Below are 20,240 nucleotides of genomic sequence, written 5' to 3' on the forward strand. Positions count from 1 at the left end.
GAATCTCTTTTCACACCAAGAGCAGGTGAACGGCTTCTCCCCAGTGTGAACTCGCTGGTGTCTCCGCAGGTTGGAGGAATCACTGAATCCCTTCCCACACTGAGAGCAGGTGAACGGTTTCTCCCCAGTGTGAACTCGCTGGTGTGTCTTCAGGCCGGATAACTGAACGAATCCCTTCCCACAATCCCCACATTTCCACGGTTTCTCCATGTTTTGGTTCTCCTTGTGTCTCTCCAGGTTGGACAATCGAAACCTTACCGACACACAGAACACGTGTACAGTCCCTCCCCGCTGTGAATGGTGCAATGTTTTTTTCAGGCTGTGTAACTGGTTGAAGCTCTTTCCACAGTCAGTGCTCTGGAACACTCTCACCTGCTTCTGTGTCCCAAGGAATCAAGTGATTCTGCCAGATCAAGACGTGACATTTGAGATTTCTGTCTGTAATTCATCCTCTTCTAATATCCTGGAAAAACAATTGACAAAAGTCATCACTGTCAGTACAGGACAGAAATTCAAAACAGACAATTCTGCTTCCGATGGAACATTCTTCCCTCTCTCATTCCCCAAACGATGTAAACCTCCATCCCTCACACTCTCCCTCCATTCTCACTCTGCTGTATCTAATATTCACCCTCCCAATTCTCCTGAAGGTGCTGATTCAGGCTGATTGACAGATCCCTGCTCACTGCTTCCTGTCCTGGACACAGAGACCATAACAAATAGGAGCTGCAGTTGGCCATTCGGCCCATTAAACTTGCTGAACCCTTTATTGAGCTCAATCGCTGATCTCCTCAATGCCATTTTCCCACACTATCTCCCATATCCCTCGATATCTTCACTATCTCGAAACCTATCAATCGCGAAATGGAAAATACTTGCTGACAGACGTCTGGAGCAGAGAATTCCAAAGCTTCACCACATCCTCGAATGAAGAATTCACTCCTTTTTTTTAAATGTATTTTTTCAAAGTTTTCAATAAGTTTACAAAACCCTCCAAAAAGGAAAATAATACAAAGAAAGAAGGGCAACATGCCAACAGAACAGAACAACTTAACCCTCTAAACGATACAGTTTAGCAAATTAACACTAAATTTAAAACAGGATAGAGCATGCGCCCCTTACAAAAAGGAAAAGAAATTGCCACCCCCCCCCGCGTTGCTGTTTTTTTTTAAATTAAGGTTTTGCAAAATTTTCTATATTAAATAGTAATAATCTTAAACCAGCAACTTAGTGAACATTAATCTAGTGCATAAAGAGAATACACATCAGCAATCCACTAGACGTTACCACACGAGCCTCAATCCTCCCACCCCCTCCCATTGGGGCACTCACCCCTCCCATTGTTCGCTGCTGCTGAAGTGTTCATTTTCCCCGCAAAGTCAGCGGACGGTATTGTGCTCCCGCTCAACAGCGGCAGCTCTGTACCCTTGGCAAAGTTATTTACACACATATGTTGGCATCCGTTCGTGGTTGTCCCTTGCTTCTTCCGGACGAATTTCGCTGACGTTGTCGTCTCGCGTGCACTTCCGCTTCTGCGGCCCTCCCGTTTTCCCCATTTTCTCTATTTCTGTGGATGCTAGCGTTTCCCTGCCTCCCCCCTGCCCTTCCCTGGCTCTCCTCTATTGTTCCCTGTCTTTCTCCTCTGCCCCACCCCTCTCCCCGCTTCTGCCCCCCTCCCCCCCCACCCCTCCCAGCCCTGTGGTTCGCCTTTCCTTCCTCTTAGATTTAGCTGTCCCTCTCCCGGTCCATCTCTCCCTCTCATGCTTTGGCTACTTTCCCGTTTCTTGGCTACCTGGCTGCTCTTCTGCTTGTTTGTGGCCACAAACAGGTCCCGGAACAATTGGGTGAACGGCTCCCACGTTCTGTGGAAGCCATCGTCTGACCCTCGGATGCGAATTTGATTTTCTCCATTTGGAGAGATTCCGAGAGGTCGGACAGCCAGTCTGCAGCTCTGGGCGGTGCTGCTGACCGCCAGCCAAACAGGATTCTACGGCGGGCGATCAGGGAGGCAAAGGCAAGGCGTCCGCCCTCCTCCCCAGGAATAGATCAAGCTGGTCTGAAACCCCGAAGACCGCCACAATCGGGCATGGCTCCACCCTCACCCCCACCACTTTGGACATAGCCTCGAAGAAGGCTGTCCAGGACTCCACAAGTCTGGGGCAAGACCAGAACATGTGGGTGTGGTTGGCCGGGCCTCTTTGGCACCGTTCACACAAGTCTCCACCTCTGGGAAGAACCTCCTCATACGGGTTCTTGTTAAGTGGGCTCTATGTACCACTTTTAGTTGCGTCAGGCTGAGCCTTGCGCACGTGGAGGTGGAGGTGACCCTGTGCAGTGTTTCGCTCCAGAGTCCCCACCCTATTTCGATCCCCAGGTCCTCCTCCCACTTCCTTCTTGTTGCATCCAGTACGGTGTCGGCTCCTTCTATCAGTCGGTCATACATGTCACTACAGTTTCCTTTGTCTAGTATGCTTGTGTCTAGTAACTCTTCCAGTAGTGTCTGTCGTGGTGGTTGTGGGTATGTCCTTGTCTCCTTTTGTAGGAAGTTTTTTAATTGCAGGTACCTTAGCTCGTTCCCCCTAGCTAGCTGGAATTTCTCTGTCAGTTCGCCCAGTGTTGCGATCCTGCCGTCTGTGTATAGGTCCCTGACTGTCAGTGTCCCTCTGTCCTGTCCCCACCTTTTGAAGTTGGCGTCAGTCAGCGCTGGCGTGAACCTATGGTTGTTGCAGGTGGGAGCTTTACCTGACATTTTGGTCAGGCCAAATTGTTGCCGTAGTTGGTTCCAGGATTGGAGGGTGGCTGTTACCACCGGGCTGCTGGAATGTTGTTTGGGTGGGGATGGGAGTGCCACCATGACGAGGGCCCGGAGGGAGGTCCCCACGCAGGAGGTCTCCTCCGCGCGCACCCACTCGGCTTCTGGCTCTTTGATCCATCCCCTTATTCGCTTGGCCGTCGCCATCCAGTGGTAGAGTTGTAGGTTTGGGAGGGCAAGCCCCCATCGTGGATTTTGTTTTTTGCAAGACCTTCTTTGGGATCCGAGCATTCTTCTCCCCCCCTCCAATACAAACGCCATGATTAGTTTGTCTAGTTCTTTGAAAAAGGCCTTGGGGATGTAGATCGGGATGGATCTGAATAGGAAGAGGTACCTGGGCAGGACGTTCATTTTGATCGTCTGGACTCTCCCCGCGAGGGAGAGCGGGAGTGTGTTCCAGCTTTGCAGGTCCTTTTTTACTTCCTCTGTCAGACTGGTGAGGTTCCATTTGTGGATCCCTTTCCAGTCATGGGCTATTTGGATCCCCAAGTAGCGGAATTTGTGTCGGGCTTGTTTAAACGGCAGTCCCGTTAGTGCTGCCCCCCCTACTTGTGGGTGTACCGGGAAGATCTCGCTTTTGCTCATATTGAGTTTGTAGCCCGAGAAGGCACCAAACTCTTTCAGGAGCGCAATGATTCCGTTCATGCTGCTTTGTGGGTCCGAAATGTAGAGGAGCAGATCATCTGCATAGAGTGAGACTCTCTGCTCTCTGCCGCCCCTTCGGGTCCCCCTCCAGCTTTTTGCCGCTCTGAGCGCAATTGCTAGTGGTTTGATCGCTCGAGCGAACAGCAGCGGGGACAGTGAGCATCCTTGTCTGGTGCCCCTGTGCAGCTGGAAGTATCGGGAGTTGGTGTTGTTTGTCCGTACGCTCGCCAAGGAGGTGAATCCTGTTCCAAGCCCGAACCGCTCCAGTACCTCTATGAGGTATTTCCATTCGACCCTGTCGAAGGCCTTTTCTGCATCTAGGGAGACGATCACCTCTTGTGTTCTCTCCCCGGGTGGGGTCATTATCACTTTCAGCAGGCGCCTAATGTTCGAAGTAAGCTGTCTACCTTTGACGAAGCCTGTCTGGTCTTCTGCTACCATCTCTGGCACGCAGTCTTCCAGCCTTTTGGCTAAGATCTTGGCCAGTATTTTGGCACCCGGGTTCAGAAGTGAGATTGGTCGGTATGACCCACATTCCGTTGGGTCTTTGTCCTTCTTAGGTATCAGCGAGATTGAGGCCTGTGCTAACGTGGGTGGCAGTGTGCCCCTGGCTAGAGAGTCTGTGAACATCTCCCAAAGATGCGGGGCTAGTGCTGTCGCAAATTTTTTGTAGAAGTCCGCCGGGAACCCATCTGGTCCCGGCGCCTTCCCTGCCTGCATGGAGCTAATGCTGTCCATGATTTCTCCCAGTGCTAGTGGTGCTTCCAGTTCCCGTTTTCTGCCCTCCCCCACGACTGGAATGTCCAGTCCATCAAGGAACCGTTTCATCCCGAACTCCCCACTTGGGGGCTCTGAGGTGTACAGCCCTTGGTAAAAGGCCCTGAATGCTTTGTTGATCTTTTCTGGTTCCGTTTCTAATGTGCCCCGAATGTCCCTGCTTTGCACAATTTCTCTGGTGGCCGCCTGCTTTCTCAGCTGGTGTGCCAGCACGCGGCCGGCTTTGTCTCCGTGTTCGTATAGGGACCCACATGCCTGGCGGAGTTGATGCACTGCTTTCCTGGTGGAGAGCAGATCGAAGTTCCTTTGTAACTCTTTCCTCTCCGCCAGGAGCTCTACGGTCGGGGCCTCGGAGTATTTGCGATCTACCTCCAGTATGGAGTTGACCAGCTGCTGCCTAGCCGCCCTTTCATCCCTATCTCTTGACTGTACTGAACCATAAATAATATATCTAATCTGTACCATATAACAACACTCGACATATCTCTGGCCGATATTAATTTATTGACCCTTAAATGTTCACTGATGCTCACTGAATCAAAAGGAGGGACTGTGGTGACCTAGCCGGCCTAGTTTTAAGCTCCATTAAAATTGGAAATCCGAAATTAAAGAATTGGCCATTTTAAGTTAAACGAGTCAGCACCAGCAAATGGCCTGCTGGGAATTCAAACTTGGTCAAGTTCGAATATACAGACTCCGACATGTCTGGAACTGCCCTACCAACTCGCCATCAACAGATCATTGCACTCTATTCATTGCACAAGCCCATTGTCAGTGTCCCAGATCGAGCCAGACTCTTGTGCACCCAGAACAACAGGTTATGTGCCAGCAAACACCACAGAGGTGGACACCTGGGGGCGGGGCTCAGTCTCCTGTCAAGCAGACATCAAGAAACCCATTGGCTGTTGGGACCCTCTCCCGAGATCTCATTGGCCAGAAGCCAGAGTAGTTTCTGGAAAAGGCGGGGAGGAAGGAGGATAAAAATAGATGTCCAAAGCACACCAGCAGTGAAAACCTGATGTTGGAGATGACCCTGACCAACCCCAGACTGACCAGAGAAGGAAGGAGGGAGGAAGCTGCCAGCGAGACTAACTTAGTGATGATGGACCAGAGAGGCTTGAGGATTGGATCTACAGATCAATCCAGCCACCTTTGTGGGTAGTAGAGCTGAATCCTGGATATTTCTTGTATACAAACTTGGGTTACTTTACGGATTAACTTTGTTCAATAAAGATTGTATTTTGCCCTTTGTTCTCCTCACTATTAAAAGACACCTGGGTAGAACTTTGATTAAAATACTGGTTGACATATCTGAGGTTTTCAGATACAAAAGGATGCCCTATTGTTATTGCTCTTCCTCTCTTTCCCCTCTCCTGTACAGACAGGCTGCTTGTGGTGCCAGAAACTTGCCTCTGTTCATACTCCCTGGAGGAACCAGCCTTATCAGCCTCCAAAATGGAATACCGATTAGCGAGGGGGACCCCAGGAGACTCCTGAACTACCTGTCTCTTTCTCTTGGACTGCCTGGCGGTCACCCATTCCCTTCCTTCCTCAAGTTCCTTCAGCTGCGGTGTGACCACCTCTCTGAACATGCCTCACGATGCTCTCAGACTCATGGATGCTCCACAGCCGCCGTTCCAGCTCTGAAACCTGAGCTTTCAGGAGCTGCAGCTGGACACACTTCCTGCACACAATGCTGGTCCCGGGAACTGGAAATGCACCTGGATTCCCACATGGAGCAAGAGGACCAAACCATGGCTTTGAGCTCTCCTGCCATGAGTAAACCCTTTTAATTTGAAAAGAATACTATATATTTAAACAATAAATCAACAAAGTCCCTCCCCTAATTATGTGGAGACAGTGGCGTAGTGGTATTGTCGCTGTATTAGTAATCCAGAGACCCAGGGTGATGCTCTGGGGACCTGGGTTCAAATCCCACCAGGGCAGATGGTGGAATTTGAATTAAATAAAAATCTGGAGTTAAAAGTCCAATGATGGTTAGCACAACCGCCTCACGGCGCTGAGGTCCCAGGTTCGATCCCGGCTCTGGGTCACTGTCCGTGTGGAGTTTGCACGTTCTCCCCGTGTCTGCGTGGGTTTCACCCCCACAACCCAAAAATGTGCAGAGTAGGTGGATTGGCCACGCTAAATTACCCCTTAATTGGAAAAAATAATTGGCTAATCTAAATTTAAAAAAAAAAAGTCCAATGATGACCATGAAGCAATTGTCAATTGTTGTAAAACCTCATCTGGTTCACTAGTGTCCTTTAGGGAAGGAAATCTGTCATTCTTACCTGCTCTGGTCTACATGTGATTCCAGCCCCACAGTAATGTGGTTGACTCTTACATGTCCTCAGAGATGGGCAATAAATGCTGGCCTAGCCAGCGATGCCCACATCCATGAACAAATAAAACAATAACTTATAATTTAATATAGGATGAAAAATACCCACCAGGAATGGTGAATTTCCAGCTTCAGTGGGGGATATGAATCCTTTCCCACATTCCCTATATTTCCATTGTTTCTCCTTGCAGGTGTCTTTCTGCCTCTCAACATTCAATTCATTTATTGAAGCCTTGTCCACATACAACTCGTGTTGGGTCTTTCCCTGCACCAATTCTTTATGTTTTCTTCAAGCTATATAACTGATTCAAGCTCTTTCCCATTCTGTGCTCTGGAACACTATCACTCGGCTGTATGTGTATCTCGGTGCTTTTCCAGTCATGTTGATTCATAAAATTTTCTGCAGCAGACAGAATAGACAAATGGTTATCCAACAATGAAAGGCTAATGAATAGAGCAGATCTGCAGCTGATGTTTGGTGTGAGGTTTCTGTCTGCAAATCCTCTCCTTCTGATATCCTGTAAAAGGAGTTTTAAAAATGTATCACTGTCAGTACAGGGTAGAAATTCAGAACAATTGCAGTTTCTCTGGAACATTCTTTCCTCTCTCATTCCCCAAAAGGTGTAAATCTCCATCCCACACACTCTCCCTCCATTCTCACTCTGCTGTATCTAATATTCACCCTCCCAATTCTCCTGAAGGTGCTGATTCAGGCTGATTGACAGATCCCTGCTCACTGCTTCCTGGCCGATATTAATTTACTGTCTCCTGAAAAGTCAGCCACCTGCTGGGGAAACCAGAACCTTTAATTGTGTGAGAGCCTGAATCAGCCAATAGGAATCATTCTCGGCGCAGGCTCCCAGCCGGGTCCCCACTCATTGTTCTCCCTCCTCGTGACAACGTTTCCAGGCAACCGGCTGACGTCTCCGCCGAGAGCGAGAAGCCGCTCACCTCATTCCCCCCCCCCGGCCAGTGACTGCGCATGTCCAAGGGAGAAGGTGAACTGAGCATGTGCGAGGGAGAGCCCACCTCCTGACCGTCCAGTATTGGTGTTGACCAATGGGAAGAGTTGGACGACCGGAAGGACTCTGGTCCTGCAGCCAATGAGAGTGATTGAAGATTGAGCTTCACGTAAACTGAAACCTCCTCCTGTCTCCAACATCTGTGAGTAAAACACTTTCTTTTCTCCCCCTTTCCATTTCTTTTCTCATTCTCACCTTCAATTGGTCACTTGCAGCAACTGAAGGGAAAGGAAGTGAATCCAGGGAGGGTTCAGACTCGGGAAAGCTTGGCCCAGGTCTCTCTCTCTCATCCTTTGCTCCCTCAGCTTGACACATTTATTTGTCTGTCCAAAAGGATGGACTCTTTCCTCATGTTCACAATTAAAGGGCTGGTTTCCCCAGGAGATGGCTGACATTTAAGGTGACAGTAAATTAATATCGAACAGAGATAATCATAATAATAATCTTTATTATTGTCACAAGTAGGCTTACATTAGCACTGCAATGAAGTTACTGTGAAAAGCCCCTAGTCGCCACAGTCCGGTGCCTGTTCGGGTTCACGGAGGGAGAATTCAGAATGTTCAATTTACCTAAGGAGCACGTCTTTCAGGACTGGTGAGAGGAAACCGGAGCACCCGGAGGAAACCCACACAGACATGGCGAGAACGTGCAGACTCCACACAGACAGTGACCCAAGCTGGGAATCGAACCTGGGACCCTGGCGCTGTGAAGTAACAGTGCCAAACACTGTGCTAATGTGCCACCCCGTATGATATGTCTAGTGTTGTTATATGGTATACATTCGATATATTATTCAGAGTTCTGTAATAAAGCACATTTATTATTATTTCTACCTGTTTAATATAGTATAATAACTCTGTTATATATTTCCAATGATTTTTTTGGGGCCTCACGGTAGCATGGTGGTTAGCATCAATGCTTCACAGCTCCAGGGTCCCAGGTTCGATTCCCGGCTGGGACACTGTCTGTGTGGAGTCTGCACGTCCTCCCCGTGTATGCGTGGGTTTCCTCCGGGTGCTCCGGTTTCCTCCCACAGTCCAAAGATGTGCGGGTTAGGTGGATTGGCCATGCTAAATTGCCCGTAGTGTAAGGTTAATGGGGGGATTGTTGGGTTACGGGTATACGGGTTACGTGGGTTTAAGTAGGGTGATCATTGCTCGGCACAACATCGAGGGCCGAAGGGCCTGTTCTGTGCTGTACTGTTCTATGTTCTATGTTCTTCCATCAGATGGTTGTTAGTCTCTGGATTTCTCTTCCACAGGGAGGGCGAGGGTCATTGAATATTTTTACGGATTAGTTGGATAGGTTTCTGATTGAAGAAGGTTATGGGGAACAGGTGGGAAAATGGAAAGAAAGCTGAGATGAGGAGGGATTTCTTCACTCGAGGATGTTGTGAAGCTTTGGAATTCTGTACCCCAGAGCACTGTGGAGCCTCAGTCATCAAGTTTTTCCAAGACAAAGATTGATAGGTTTCTAGATATTGAAGATATCAAAGGATATGGGGGATAGTGTGAGAAAATGGTGCTGAGGTAGATCGGCCAATGATCTCATTGAATGGTTAGCAGGCTCGATGGGCCGAATGGCCAACTGCAACTCCGATTTGTTATGGTTTCCGTGTCCAGGACAGGCAGCAGTGAGCATGGATCTGTTAATCAGCCTGAATCAGCACCTTCAGGAGAATTGGGAGTGTGAATATCAGATACAGCAGAGTGAGAATGGAGGGAGAGTGTGTGGGATGGAGATTTACAGCTTTGGGGGAATGGGCGAGGAAAGAATGTTCCATTGTAAGTAGAATTGTCTGTTCTGAATTTCAATCTTATGCTGACTGCAATGTCTTTTCCAAACTGTTTTACAGGATATTAGAAGAGGAGGAATTACACACAGAAATCTCAAACATCATGTCTCGGTCTCACAGACTCACTCAATTTATCGGGGCCTAAATGTCATTGGTCTTTGAATCCAGAGGGAGAATGGTTTACCGATTTGTTGACTTCAAAAGATTTTAAACATCAGTGTGACTGGAAAAGCACCGAGACACACACACCCGAATGAGAGTGTTCCAGAGCACTGACTGTGGAAAGAGCTTTAACCAGTTACACAGCTTGAATAAACATCACACCATTCACAGCGGGGAGAGATTGTACACGTGTTCTGTGTATGGACGAGGCTTCAACTGACCAGGAAACCTGGAGAGACACAAGGAGTAACAAAACATGGAGAAACCTTGGAAATGTGAGGACTGTGGGAAGGGATACAGAGTCCCATCTGCGCTGGAAACTCATCGACGTATTCACACTGGGGAGAGGCCATTCACCTGCTCTGTGTGTGGGAAGGGATTCACTCATTTAGTCTGTCTGCAGTCACACCAGCGAGTTCACACGGGGGAAACACTATTCACCTGCTCTCAGTGTGGGAAAGGATTCAGTGATTCATCCAACCTCCAGAGACATCAGCGAGTTCACACTGGGGTGAAGCCGTTCACCTGCCCTCAGTGTGGGAAGGGATTTATTCAGTCATCCAACCTACAGATACACCAACGGGTTCACACTGGGGAGAGACCGTTCACTTGCCCTCAGTGTTGGAAGAGATTCACGCGGTTATCCAGCCTGCAGTCACACCAGCGAATTTACACTGGGGAGAGACCGTTCACCTGTGTTCAGTGTGGGAAGGGATTCAGTGATTCATCCACCCTGCAGACACATCAGCGAGTTCACACTGGGGAGAGGCCGTTCACCTGCTCTCAGTGTGGGAAGCGATTTACTCAGTCGTCTAATCTGCAGAGACATCAACGAGTTCACACTGGGGAGAGGCCATTCACCTGCCCTCATTGTGGGAAGGGATTCAGTGATTCCTCCACCCTGCAGACACACCAGCGGGTTCACACCAGCGAGAGGCCATTTACCTGCTCTCAGTGTGGGAAGAGATTCAGTGATTCATCCACCCTGCAGAGACACCAGCGAGTTCACACTGGGGAGAGGCCAGTCACCTGCCCGCAGTGTGGGAAGGGTTTCAGTCATTCATCCACTCTGCAGAAACATCAGCGGGTTCACACTGGGGAGAGGCCATTCACCTGCTGCCAATGTGGGAAGGGATTCACTCAAACATCCACCCTGCAGAGACACCAGCGAGTACATTCTGGGGAGAGGCCATTCACCTGCTCTCAATGTGGGAAGGGATTCACTCAATTATCCATCCTGCAGACACACCAGCGAGTTCACACTGGGGAGAGGCCGTTCACCTGCTCTCAGTGTGGGAAGGGATTCACTCAATTATCCAACCTGGAGAGACATCAGCGAGTTCACACAGGGGAGAGGCCGCTCAGCCCTGCCTTCATTTTACACAACGATCCTCTGCAACTCACCAATACCCGAATAAACAGTTCTTAAAACACTGGTCTGGGTATTAAAGGCACGGGTTTAATCCTGTGTTGTGGTTTACCTATTACCTGACAGGTACGACCAATTCGAGAGAATCGCACTACAGTCTTTGCCGTCCTGGCCAGGAAGAATACCTGTTGACTGATGCCTGGATTTTCCGAATTTCCATAAATCCTGCCGTTGGTATCTCGTGCTACCCGCAGTATTTCCCACAATATTTGGGATATCTGATGAACAAACATCCACTCCTCAACCACAGGTATATGAGGCTGTCTCCACTTCCTCCTCAGAACTCCGTTCTCAATGTAATAACACTTTGGAGCCATTTCAGCCTCAACTTCCATGAGACCTAACTGTGCGAATCTACATAACTCTGGGTCTGCGTCTTGGGCCGCAGTTAATGAAGTCCTAGCAAATACTTCCTCACAATTATCCTAATTCTCAAGGATAGTTTTGGCTGCTCTACCATCTGATTGTGGCGTGACTTTAATCTCTGGCGATGAACTTTGTTTAGCCATTGCCCTGGTCACCACACATGACGGAAAAATATCTGGAAACTGTTCCTGGAACTGTTTTGACTCCTTTTCTTCCCTCAGACTCTCTGCAATCATGGGTGAAGCTACAACCTTCACAACTGCCAAATCACTCCCCAAAAGTAAGTCTACTCTGTCTACAGGCAACTTCTTAACCACTCTAACAACCAGAGGACCTGACAATAAATCACACTCCAATTGTAGTTTATACAGTGGAACTGGGATATAATCTCCACTTATCCCATTCACCAATACCTTGGGCAGGATTCTCCGTCCCGCCATACCGGAAATCTGTTGCAGCGGGCCCCCGGGATTCTTTATCTCACCAGCCGGCCAATGGGGTTTCCCATTGTGGGCAGCCCCACGCCATCGGGAATTCCCCAGGCTGCCGGTGAAACGGAGAATCCTGACAGCGGAGATTCCAGTCCCTTAGCTTTCATTGAACTCTCCAGAGGAAAAAACAAATCCCTCTCCAGCGAGAGAGTTTGTGTGGGACCTGTGACCCTTGAAAGAATTTTGGGTTTGGCTCCATCATTTGATGAAAATGGGGTGATCTTCCTCTCAGATCAAAGCCCTGCATATCTCTCATCGACCTCATTCACCACACCTGCTTCCACAGCAGAGTTTACCTCAGGTCTCCTAATTCCACTTAGAACTACTGTCCGCTCTGTGCTATCCTCCACTTTTAATCCCTTTTCAAAATCCTCCTTATGAATCTCAACAAGTCCCATGGGCTTTCCTCACAACGTCCAACAGGCTGTACGAATGCTTCCCACTTTATTGGAACAGTAACACTGAGACCTTTGAGCCTCACCTCCACGCTCAGCCCCTTCCTTCCTGGTCTGAGGAGACGACCTCCAAGCATTCCCAGCTATCTATTCCTTACCTTGGCTACCTCTCTTCCTTTCACTCTCCCACTTCCTATCCTTAACCAAATTATGGGGGTGACGGAACAAAGATTTAGATTTATCGATCAGCTCATAATGGTCAGGCATTATTGCTGCTTGTCTAGCGGTCATCCCCCTTTGGTCTTCAGTGTGGATTCTTATCACAGAAGTTATTGAATTCTTAAATTCTTCTGGGAGAATGATTTTACTGAGAGCACCATAGCTGGTTGCAACACCCGATGCTCATACCCACTGATTAAAATTGTCCTGTTTAACCTTTTCAAATTCAGTTTCAGTCTGTCCTTGTTGTTTCCTTAAATTCCAAAGGTTTTGCCTCAATGCCTCCAAAACTAATTGAAATACACCCAGAATAGTCTTTATCTTGTTGTAACCGTGAGACAACCCCTCTGACAGGGAAGTATAAACTTCCTGCACTTCCCCATCAGTTTACTTTGCGTGAGGAATGCTGTCTCTTCCTTCATCAACTCTATTTGAGTTGCTATTTTCTCAAATGCCATGAAGAATATTTCTACATCTTTCCCCTCAAATTTTGGTAGGGCCTGTATAAATTTAAAAATATCCCCATTAGGATTTGGACTGGGAAGGGTTACTCCTCCTTTTTAACTTTCCTCACTTCTGCCTTTAACTCCAACCGTAATTCTCTCTCTCTCTCTCTCTCTCTTTCTTCTCCCTCCCTCACTTCTCCTCTCCCTCTCTATCTTTTCTTCCCTTTCCCACATCTTCATGTTTTTAAGTCCCTCTCATGCTCGAACTGCAACCACATCCTCTCCAGACCGGTGTCCCCATCAGAAAGTGCTACTCGTCCTGGACTACTTGCTCATGAGCTCTCCTGTGTTTATTTTTTTAATTTTTAGAACACCCAATTCATTTTTTCCAATTAAGGGGCAATTTATCATGGCCAGTCCACCTAGCCTGCACATCTTTGGGTTGTGGGGGCGAAACCCACCCAAACACGGGGAGAATGTGCATACACCACACAGACAGTGACCCAGGGCTGGGATCAAACCTGGAACCACATCGCCATGAGGCAGCAGGGCTAACCCACTGCACAACCGTGCTGCCCGCTGTCCTGTGTTTATAACAGACCCAGGCACTCAACTAATATATAATATGTATGTCCCTTCCTAAATTTAACCGACACCTCTACTTTTAATTGACTTGCCAATTCAATCACAATACTCAACCAAGGCAGTGGATCAGTCCTTTCACTCTGGATCACCAGCTCGCGACTTCTGGGTGACTGTGGCGATATCTCTTGTTCTGTTGACTGAAGTCCATCCTCTTACTTCATGTTGTGTTGCGTGTCGAGCTCCAGAGAATTGTAGCTCATTAACCCTTTCCAGCAATTACCTCTACACATGGTCTGATGGTAGTGAACCTGTGGTTCTGATTGGCCCAAGCAGCCCATGATCAGTTCCTGATTGGTTAAATGGGGCACGATCAATGTCTGATTGGACTCTGAAGGATATCGGTCACGTTGCTGATGTGTGATGTCACTTTCTCATTGTGGTGTCACTTCCTCATGATTAATATTCGTCAGGCTCATCATCCTAACTGATACCATAGAACCACTGAATCCCTACAGTGCAGAAAGAGGCCGTTCAGCCCATCAAGTCTGCACCGACCCTCTGAAAGAACACCTTATCTAGGCCCAGTCCGCACCCTAACCCCACCTAACCTGCACATCTTTGGACTGTTGGAGGAAACTGGAGCACCCAGAAGAAACCCACGCAGACACAGGGACACACAGACAGTGACACAAGGCCAGAATTGAACCCGGGTCCCTGACGCTGTGAAGAGGCTGTGCTAACCATTGTGCCACCGTGCTGAGATGATACATCTTTAGGTGTCATGTGTAACTTCTTAGTGACTGCTGATGACTGAAGCAAGTTACTTAAATATAAATAACTGAAAGTACACAAGATACACAAACCTAAACTAATACAGTAATTCCTACTGAACACAAAAAATAAATCCATAAAGATGATTGGTTTGTTAAAGTTTAAGTAACAAGACACACATTACAAAATACCATTTTCATTCATAAATTACATATTTCTGAGAAATAAGTCACAGAAATGACATAACCACAACACCATTACAGAAACTGAGAATAAAACCCACACCAATGGAGAAAATCTGTTGTCGAATTTGAAGGAAAGTGACAACTTTGCTGCAAGTTGAAAAGTGAACACAATTTAAGACACAGAATTTCTCCAGCATTGACAGAATTAAACTACTAGAAACGTGTATCCCCAAATCCTGCAATAAAATGTAACAGATTTTCATTCAGCACTAGTCCTGTGGTAAAACCATAAAACTTAACCTACTTTGGCCTCAGACAATATGGCACAAGTCGTTTGTCAAGGACGAGTGCACCTGAAGACAGAGACTCACATTGTGCAATTTCGGATTGAGTGAATTGTTTCATATACCATGATTCTGTGATAACTGAACATAACTAACAAAAGCTATTAAAATGAATAAACATTGACTTCCCTATAATATTATGATCACTGTTACCTATATGGTCATCTAAAATGCCGCAAAGAATGATGGTGTGGCCAGGCTTGGGACACAGACAAGCTGCAGTTTGTATATTTGCAAACCGCAGTCCAGACTTATGCAGAAACTCACAGCTGCAAATGGGCCATTGAAAGGCAATTAAAGGAACAATGGACAATCTTGTCCATCACATCATCTTCCAGACGGAAAGGCACCAAGGCCCTGCTCGGAGCCCTCCCAGGATTAGCCACTGAGTGCCACCCCAGAAGTGATGTGGCAGCCCCTGATTGGATGTGAACGATCAGAGGGTGGAGCCCTGAGGAATTGATGGACAGTGACCCAGAAACCACCCATGAAAGGGTTGGCGAAAACTTAAGCTGTTTAAAAGGCAGTGCGGCCATCATTTCTCTCTCTTTTGGACCGGCTCTGCACCTGACCTCTGACTGCAGCACAGCTACTTACATCAGCCAAGTTCATGGACCCGTGACATCTACCAAAGGACGACCATCAAGCACAGGCAACCTACTCGAACTCCAGCTGCCATAAGTGAGGAAACAGATAAGGCCATATCTACCCTACACCAGCCGGTCATTTGGAAGTTAAGTCAAGGTCATTTAAATTGATAGTTATAGTCTTAGTGTGCACGAACGCGTGATTACTTAAGTATATAACCTTATGTCTAATAAACAAACTGTGATTGAACTGAAATACTTGTGTGATCATTTGTCCACCATACGGGGTAAGCACACACTGCGGTTATAAAAGAGCAACACCGAGATGCTCCAGCACCATGTGTTTATTGGAGCTGATATAAATACTGACAGAGACCAATTGAGCCGACTGGCCTGGCCCTGTGCTGTAGACTCAATGGAACAGAGACAAATGTATTTATTTTAGATCTACCTGTCGTGGTTGGATAAAATATTATTTCTTGGGATGTGGGTATCGCTGGCTGGGCCAGAATTTGTTGCCCATTCATAATTGCCCTTAAACTTGCTGGGTCATTTCAGTGAGGGACAGTTAGTCAACTGCATCTGTGTGGGTCTGGAGTCACATGTGGGCCAGACTGGGTAAGGATGGGCAGATTTCCTTCTTTGAGGGATATCAGTGAACCAGATGGGTTCAAAATGGTTTCATGGTCATCATTAGGCTTTTAATTCCATATTATTATTGAATTCAAATTTCACCATCTGCCCTGACAGGATTTGAACCTGGGACCCCAGAGCATTACCCTGGGTCTCTGGATTACTAATCCAGCAACAATACCACAAGGTCACCGCCTCTCCCATACTATCCAGGACAAAATAAATGTCCTTCATTATCTCTTGTGGATCATTTCAGCAGCAACGTCCACTCCAAAGCTCAAAGAGCATCAGCCCCACTGGAAGCAAAGTGGTGAGACCGACCAGAATGTACCTGTTGTGTAGAACCTTGGTCAGACCGCAGCTGGAGGACTGAGTACAGTTTTACTGCCCTTATCGCCAGAGTGGGAGCGCAACAAACATTCACCAGACTTGTTCCGGGGATGGCAGGGCTGCCCTTTGAGGAGAGATTGGGGAAACCTGACCTGTATTCTCTAGAGTTTCAAATAATGAGAAGTGATCTCATTGAAACTTACAAAATCCATAAAGGAATAGACAGGGTGGGTGCAGGTGAGATGTTTCCCCTGGTTGGGGAGTCTGGAACCAGGGGACACAATTTCAAAATAAGGAGGAAGCCACTTAGGACGGGTCTCGGAGGAGACATTTCTTTACTCAGAGGGTTCTGAATCTTTGGAATTCTCTACCCCAGAGGGCTGTGGGAGCTCAGTCACTGAGTGTGTTTAAAGATGAGACTGACAGATTTCTAAATACCAATAATACAAAAGGAGATGGGGATAGTGTGGGGAAAAAGGCATTGAAGTGGATGATCAGCCATGATCGTATTGAATGATGGAGTGGGCTTAATGGCCAACTCCTGCTCCTCTGATACAAAGATAGAACATACAGTGCAGGAGGCCATTCGGCCCATTGAGTCTGCACCGACCCAGTTAAGCCCTCACTTCCACCCTGTCCCTGTAACCCCATCTAACCTTTTTTTGGTCACTAAGGGCAATTTATCGGTGCTATGTCTTTTCGTCCGACGTCATTTCGTCCAACGACACTTTGTCCACGTCTTTTGGTCCAACGTCTTTTTGTCCGCCCGTCTTTTGGTCCAACGTCATTTTGTCCGATGATTTTTTTTGTGAAAGACTTTTTGTAACTTGACTTTTTGTAACTTGCTTAGTAGCACTCCACTCCATTTTAACTTTTGTAAATAGAAATCTTCTCTAATGCACATAGCAAGGTATAATATACAATAAAGGATCTTTATTACCGGTCTCTTTCCTTTAACGAGCCTCGTTAAAGGATAGATATTATCGGTCTCTTTCCTAATCCCGAATTCGCCCATCCCGAAATGGCAAAGTTCATTGTGTCAACGAAGAGTAAACGGAAGGTGGCTGATGGAAAGATGGCTTATGAAGATTTGATAGACGATGAAGAAATACCTGCTGAATTCATTGTTTACTTCGACTTGACTTACATAGGCATTGTGAGAGGACGTGGTGCCAGACGAAGGAGAGAAACACCTACATTCCCGACAGCTGTATGGAATGTTAATCAGCGTGTTCTACAAGATCTACCGAGAACAAATAATGCTGCTGAGGGGTTTCATTCTGCGATAAAGCGTTCGGCGGGTGGAGCTCATTTGAATATCTGGAGGTTAATCAAAACTCTGAAGGAAGAGGAAGGGTTAATAATAGGCAAAAAGGCTCAAATTCTTCGGGGAGATCAGTCGACTTCATGTACGCGATATAAGAAAATAACTGAACGCCTCAAAAGATTGGTCGTTGAATATGATTCTACAGCGAAAATTGATTTTTTGAGGAATGTTGCTTACAATTTACATCAATTTTAAGTAATTTCGGGAATTCATCCTTAGTAAACTTTTAGATCTTTTTAACTGCATTTTTAGATTTTTTAACTTTTTAACTGCATTTTTCAGCTTGCATTTTACTTGCATTTTATCAATTACATGCATTTTAGCAATTAAATTCACTTGCTGTATTGTACTTGCATTCTATCAATTAAATGGTTTTATACGGAGTTAATTTGTAATTGGGTAATTGGACGAAGTGACGTTGGACCAAAAGACGGGCGGACAAAAAGACGTTGGACCAAAAGACGTGGACGAAGTGTCGTTGGACGAAGTGACGTCGGACGAAAAGACGCGACACGAATTTATCATGGCCAATCCACCTAACCACCATGTCTTTGCACTGTGGGAGGAAACCAGAGCACCTGGAGGAAACTCACGCAGACACGGGGAGAACGTGCAGACTCCGCAGAGACAGTGACGCAGCGTGGAATCGAACCTGGGACCCTGGCACTGTAAAGCCACAGTGCTATACACTTGTGCTACCGTGCTGCCCCATAGGTAGGAAAGTAAATTGTGAAGAGGAAATAAGGAGATTACAAAGAGATATAGATAGGTTAAGTGAGTGGGAAAAGATCCGTCAAATGGAGAATAATGTGGGAAAATGTGGAAATGTCCACTTTGGCAGGAAGAATAAAAAAGCTTATTATCTAAATGGTGAGAGATTGCAGAGCTCTGAGATTCAGAGGGATCTGGGTGTCCAAGAGCATGAATCACAAAAGGCGAGTATACAGGTACAGCAAGTAATTAGGAAAGCTAATAGAATGTTATTGTTTATTGTGGGGGAATTGAAAACAAATGTAGGTTTTGCTTTTGTGAGCAGGAACGAATCCAAGCTGACTGGTGGTGATTTAATCTGAAGGTCACCACACCTCAGACGAGTGGCAATGTTGAAGAGGCTGGGCCTTCATGGATGATCTCAGCCGGTACGGCAGTTGAACCCACGCTGTTGGTGTCGCTCAGTATCACAAACCAGCCATCTGAGCTAACCAATCCCCTGAAATATTAGTTATTGCCCATCTCCCATCACACCATTTAATGTTGTTTCTCTATCCATGTCAGACAACCTGCCCCCATACCTTGATAATTTTCTTCTGCAAGAAACACAGAGATAAATTAAACAAAAGAACCATGTACCCTCCATGGCCCATCTCCATGGCAAGGTGGCATGCTTTAGGAGGATCCAAACAGAAATGAGAAGGAAACATCTTCCAACTTACAAACCAACTTTCAATCTGTGATCCTTGTGAAATTTGAAACCAGGTATTCGCAACAAGGCTCAAAGAGCATCAGCCCACTGGAGTCAAAGTCGTGAGACCGGCCAGTCCAGCAGAGGAAACTCTCCAACCATCCCCATTGACCAACTGTCAGAATTAACAAAATGCAGTCCTGGATGTAATTGAGAACAGAAACAATAACAGCAGAATCCAACCCCTGTAATCACTTGTGAACTTGTTGGTGTCTCAGCAGATACGATGAATCACGGAATCCCTTTCCACATTCAGAGCAGGTGAACAAACTCTCCCTCGTGTGAACTCGCTGATGTGCCTGCAAATGGCATAACTGAGTGAATCCCTTCCCACACTGAGAGCAGGTGAATGGCCTCTCCCCAGTGTGAACTCGCTTGTGTGTCTGCAGGTGGGATAACTGAGTGAATCCCTTCCCACACTGAGAGCAGGTGAACGGCCTCTCCCCAGTGTGAACGCGTTGGTGTGACTGCAGGTTATCTAACTGAGCAAATCCCTTCCCACACTGAGAGCAGGTGAACGGCCTCTCCCCGGTGTGAGTTCGCTGGTGCATCTGCAGGCTGATCAACTGAGTGAATCCCTTCTCACACTGTGAGCAGGTGAACGGCTTTTCCCCAGTGTGAACTCGCTGGTGTATCTGCAGGCTGGATGTGGAAATTAATCCCTTCCCACACTGAGAGCAGGTGAATGGTCTCTCCCCAGTGTGAATGCGTCGATGAATCTCCAGTGCAGATGGGACTGTGAATCCCTTCCCACAGTCCCCACATTTCCATAGTTTCTCCATATTTTGGGCTTCCTCGTGTCTCTCCAGGTTGGACAATCAGTTCACACAGAACACGTGTACGGTCCCTCCCTGCTGTGAATGGTGTGATGTTTTTTCAGGCAGTGTAACTGGTTAAAGCTCTTTCCACAGTCAGTGCTCTGGAACACTCTCACTCGGGTGTGTGTGTCTCGGTGCTTTTCCAGTCACACTGATGTTTAAAATCTTCTCAAGCTGACAGACGAGACAAACATTTCTCCTTCTAGATTCAAAGTCTGATGATGTTCAGGCCCTGATGAATCGACTCAGTCTGATCGAGACGTTTAGTTTGAGATATCTGTTTGTAATACCTCCT

At 47.1% G+C, this 20,240-nt stretch overlaps 1 protein-coding gene and 1 long non-coding RNA gene across 2 annotated transcripts in view; one reads left to right on the forward strand and one right to left on the reverse strand.

The window, feature by feature from the left end:
- Positions 1-263: 263 nt before the first annotated feature.
- LOC119952256 lies at positions 264-7,350 on the reverse strand. The gene is made up of 3 exons (XR_005457796.1): positions 7,261-7,350; positions 6,688-7,096; positions 264-463 (listed from the first exon to the last, which is right to left on the reverse strand). It is a non-coding gene; the product is annotated as an uncharacterized LOC119952256 (long non-coding RNA).
- Positions 7,351-9,822: 2,472 nt separating this feature from the next.
- Positions 9,823-20,240, forward strand: part of LOC119952156 (oocyte zinc finger protein XlCOF6-like) — a gene marked incomplete at its 5' end in the record, with an annotated part of 43,757 nt that continues 33,339 nt past the window's right edge. Inside the window, one exon of the mRNA XM_038775750.1 lies at positions 9,823-10,913. Within this exon, the coding sequence (XP_038631678.1) occupies positions 9,823-10,913 (1,091 nt within the window). The remainder of the gene's footprint in view (positions 10,914-20,240) is intronic.

The sequence above is a fragment of the Scyliorhinus canicula genome, chromosome 17 (assembly GCF_902713615.1).
Source record: "Scyliorhinus canicula chromosome 17, sScyCan1.1, whole genome shotgun sequence".
Classification (NCBI taxonomy): domain Eukaryota; kingdom Metazoa; phylum Chordata; class Chondrichthyes; order Carcharhiniformes; family Scyliorhinidae; genus Scyliorhinus; species Scyliorhinus canicula.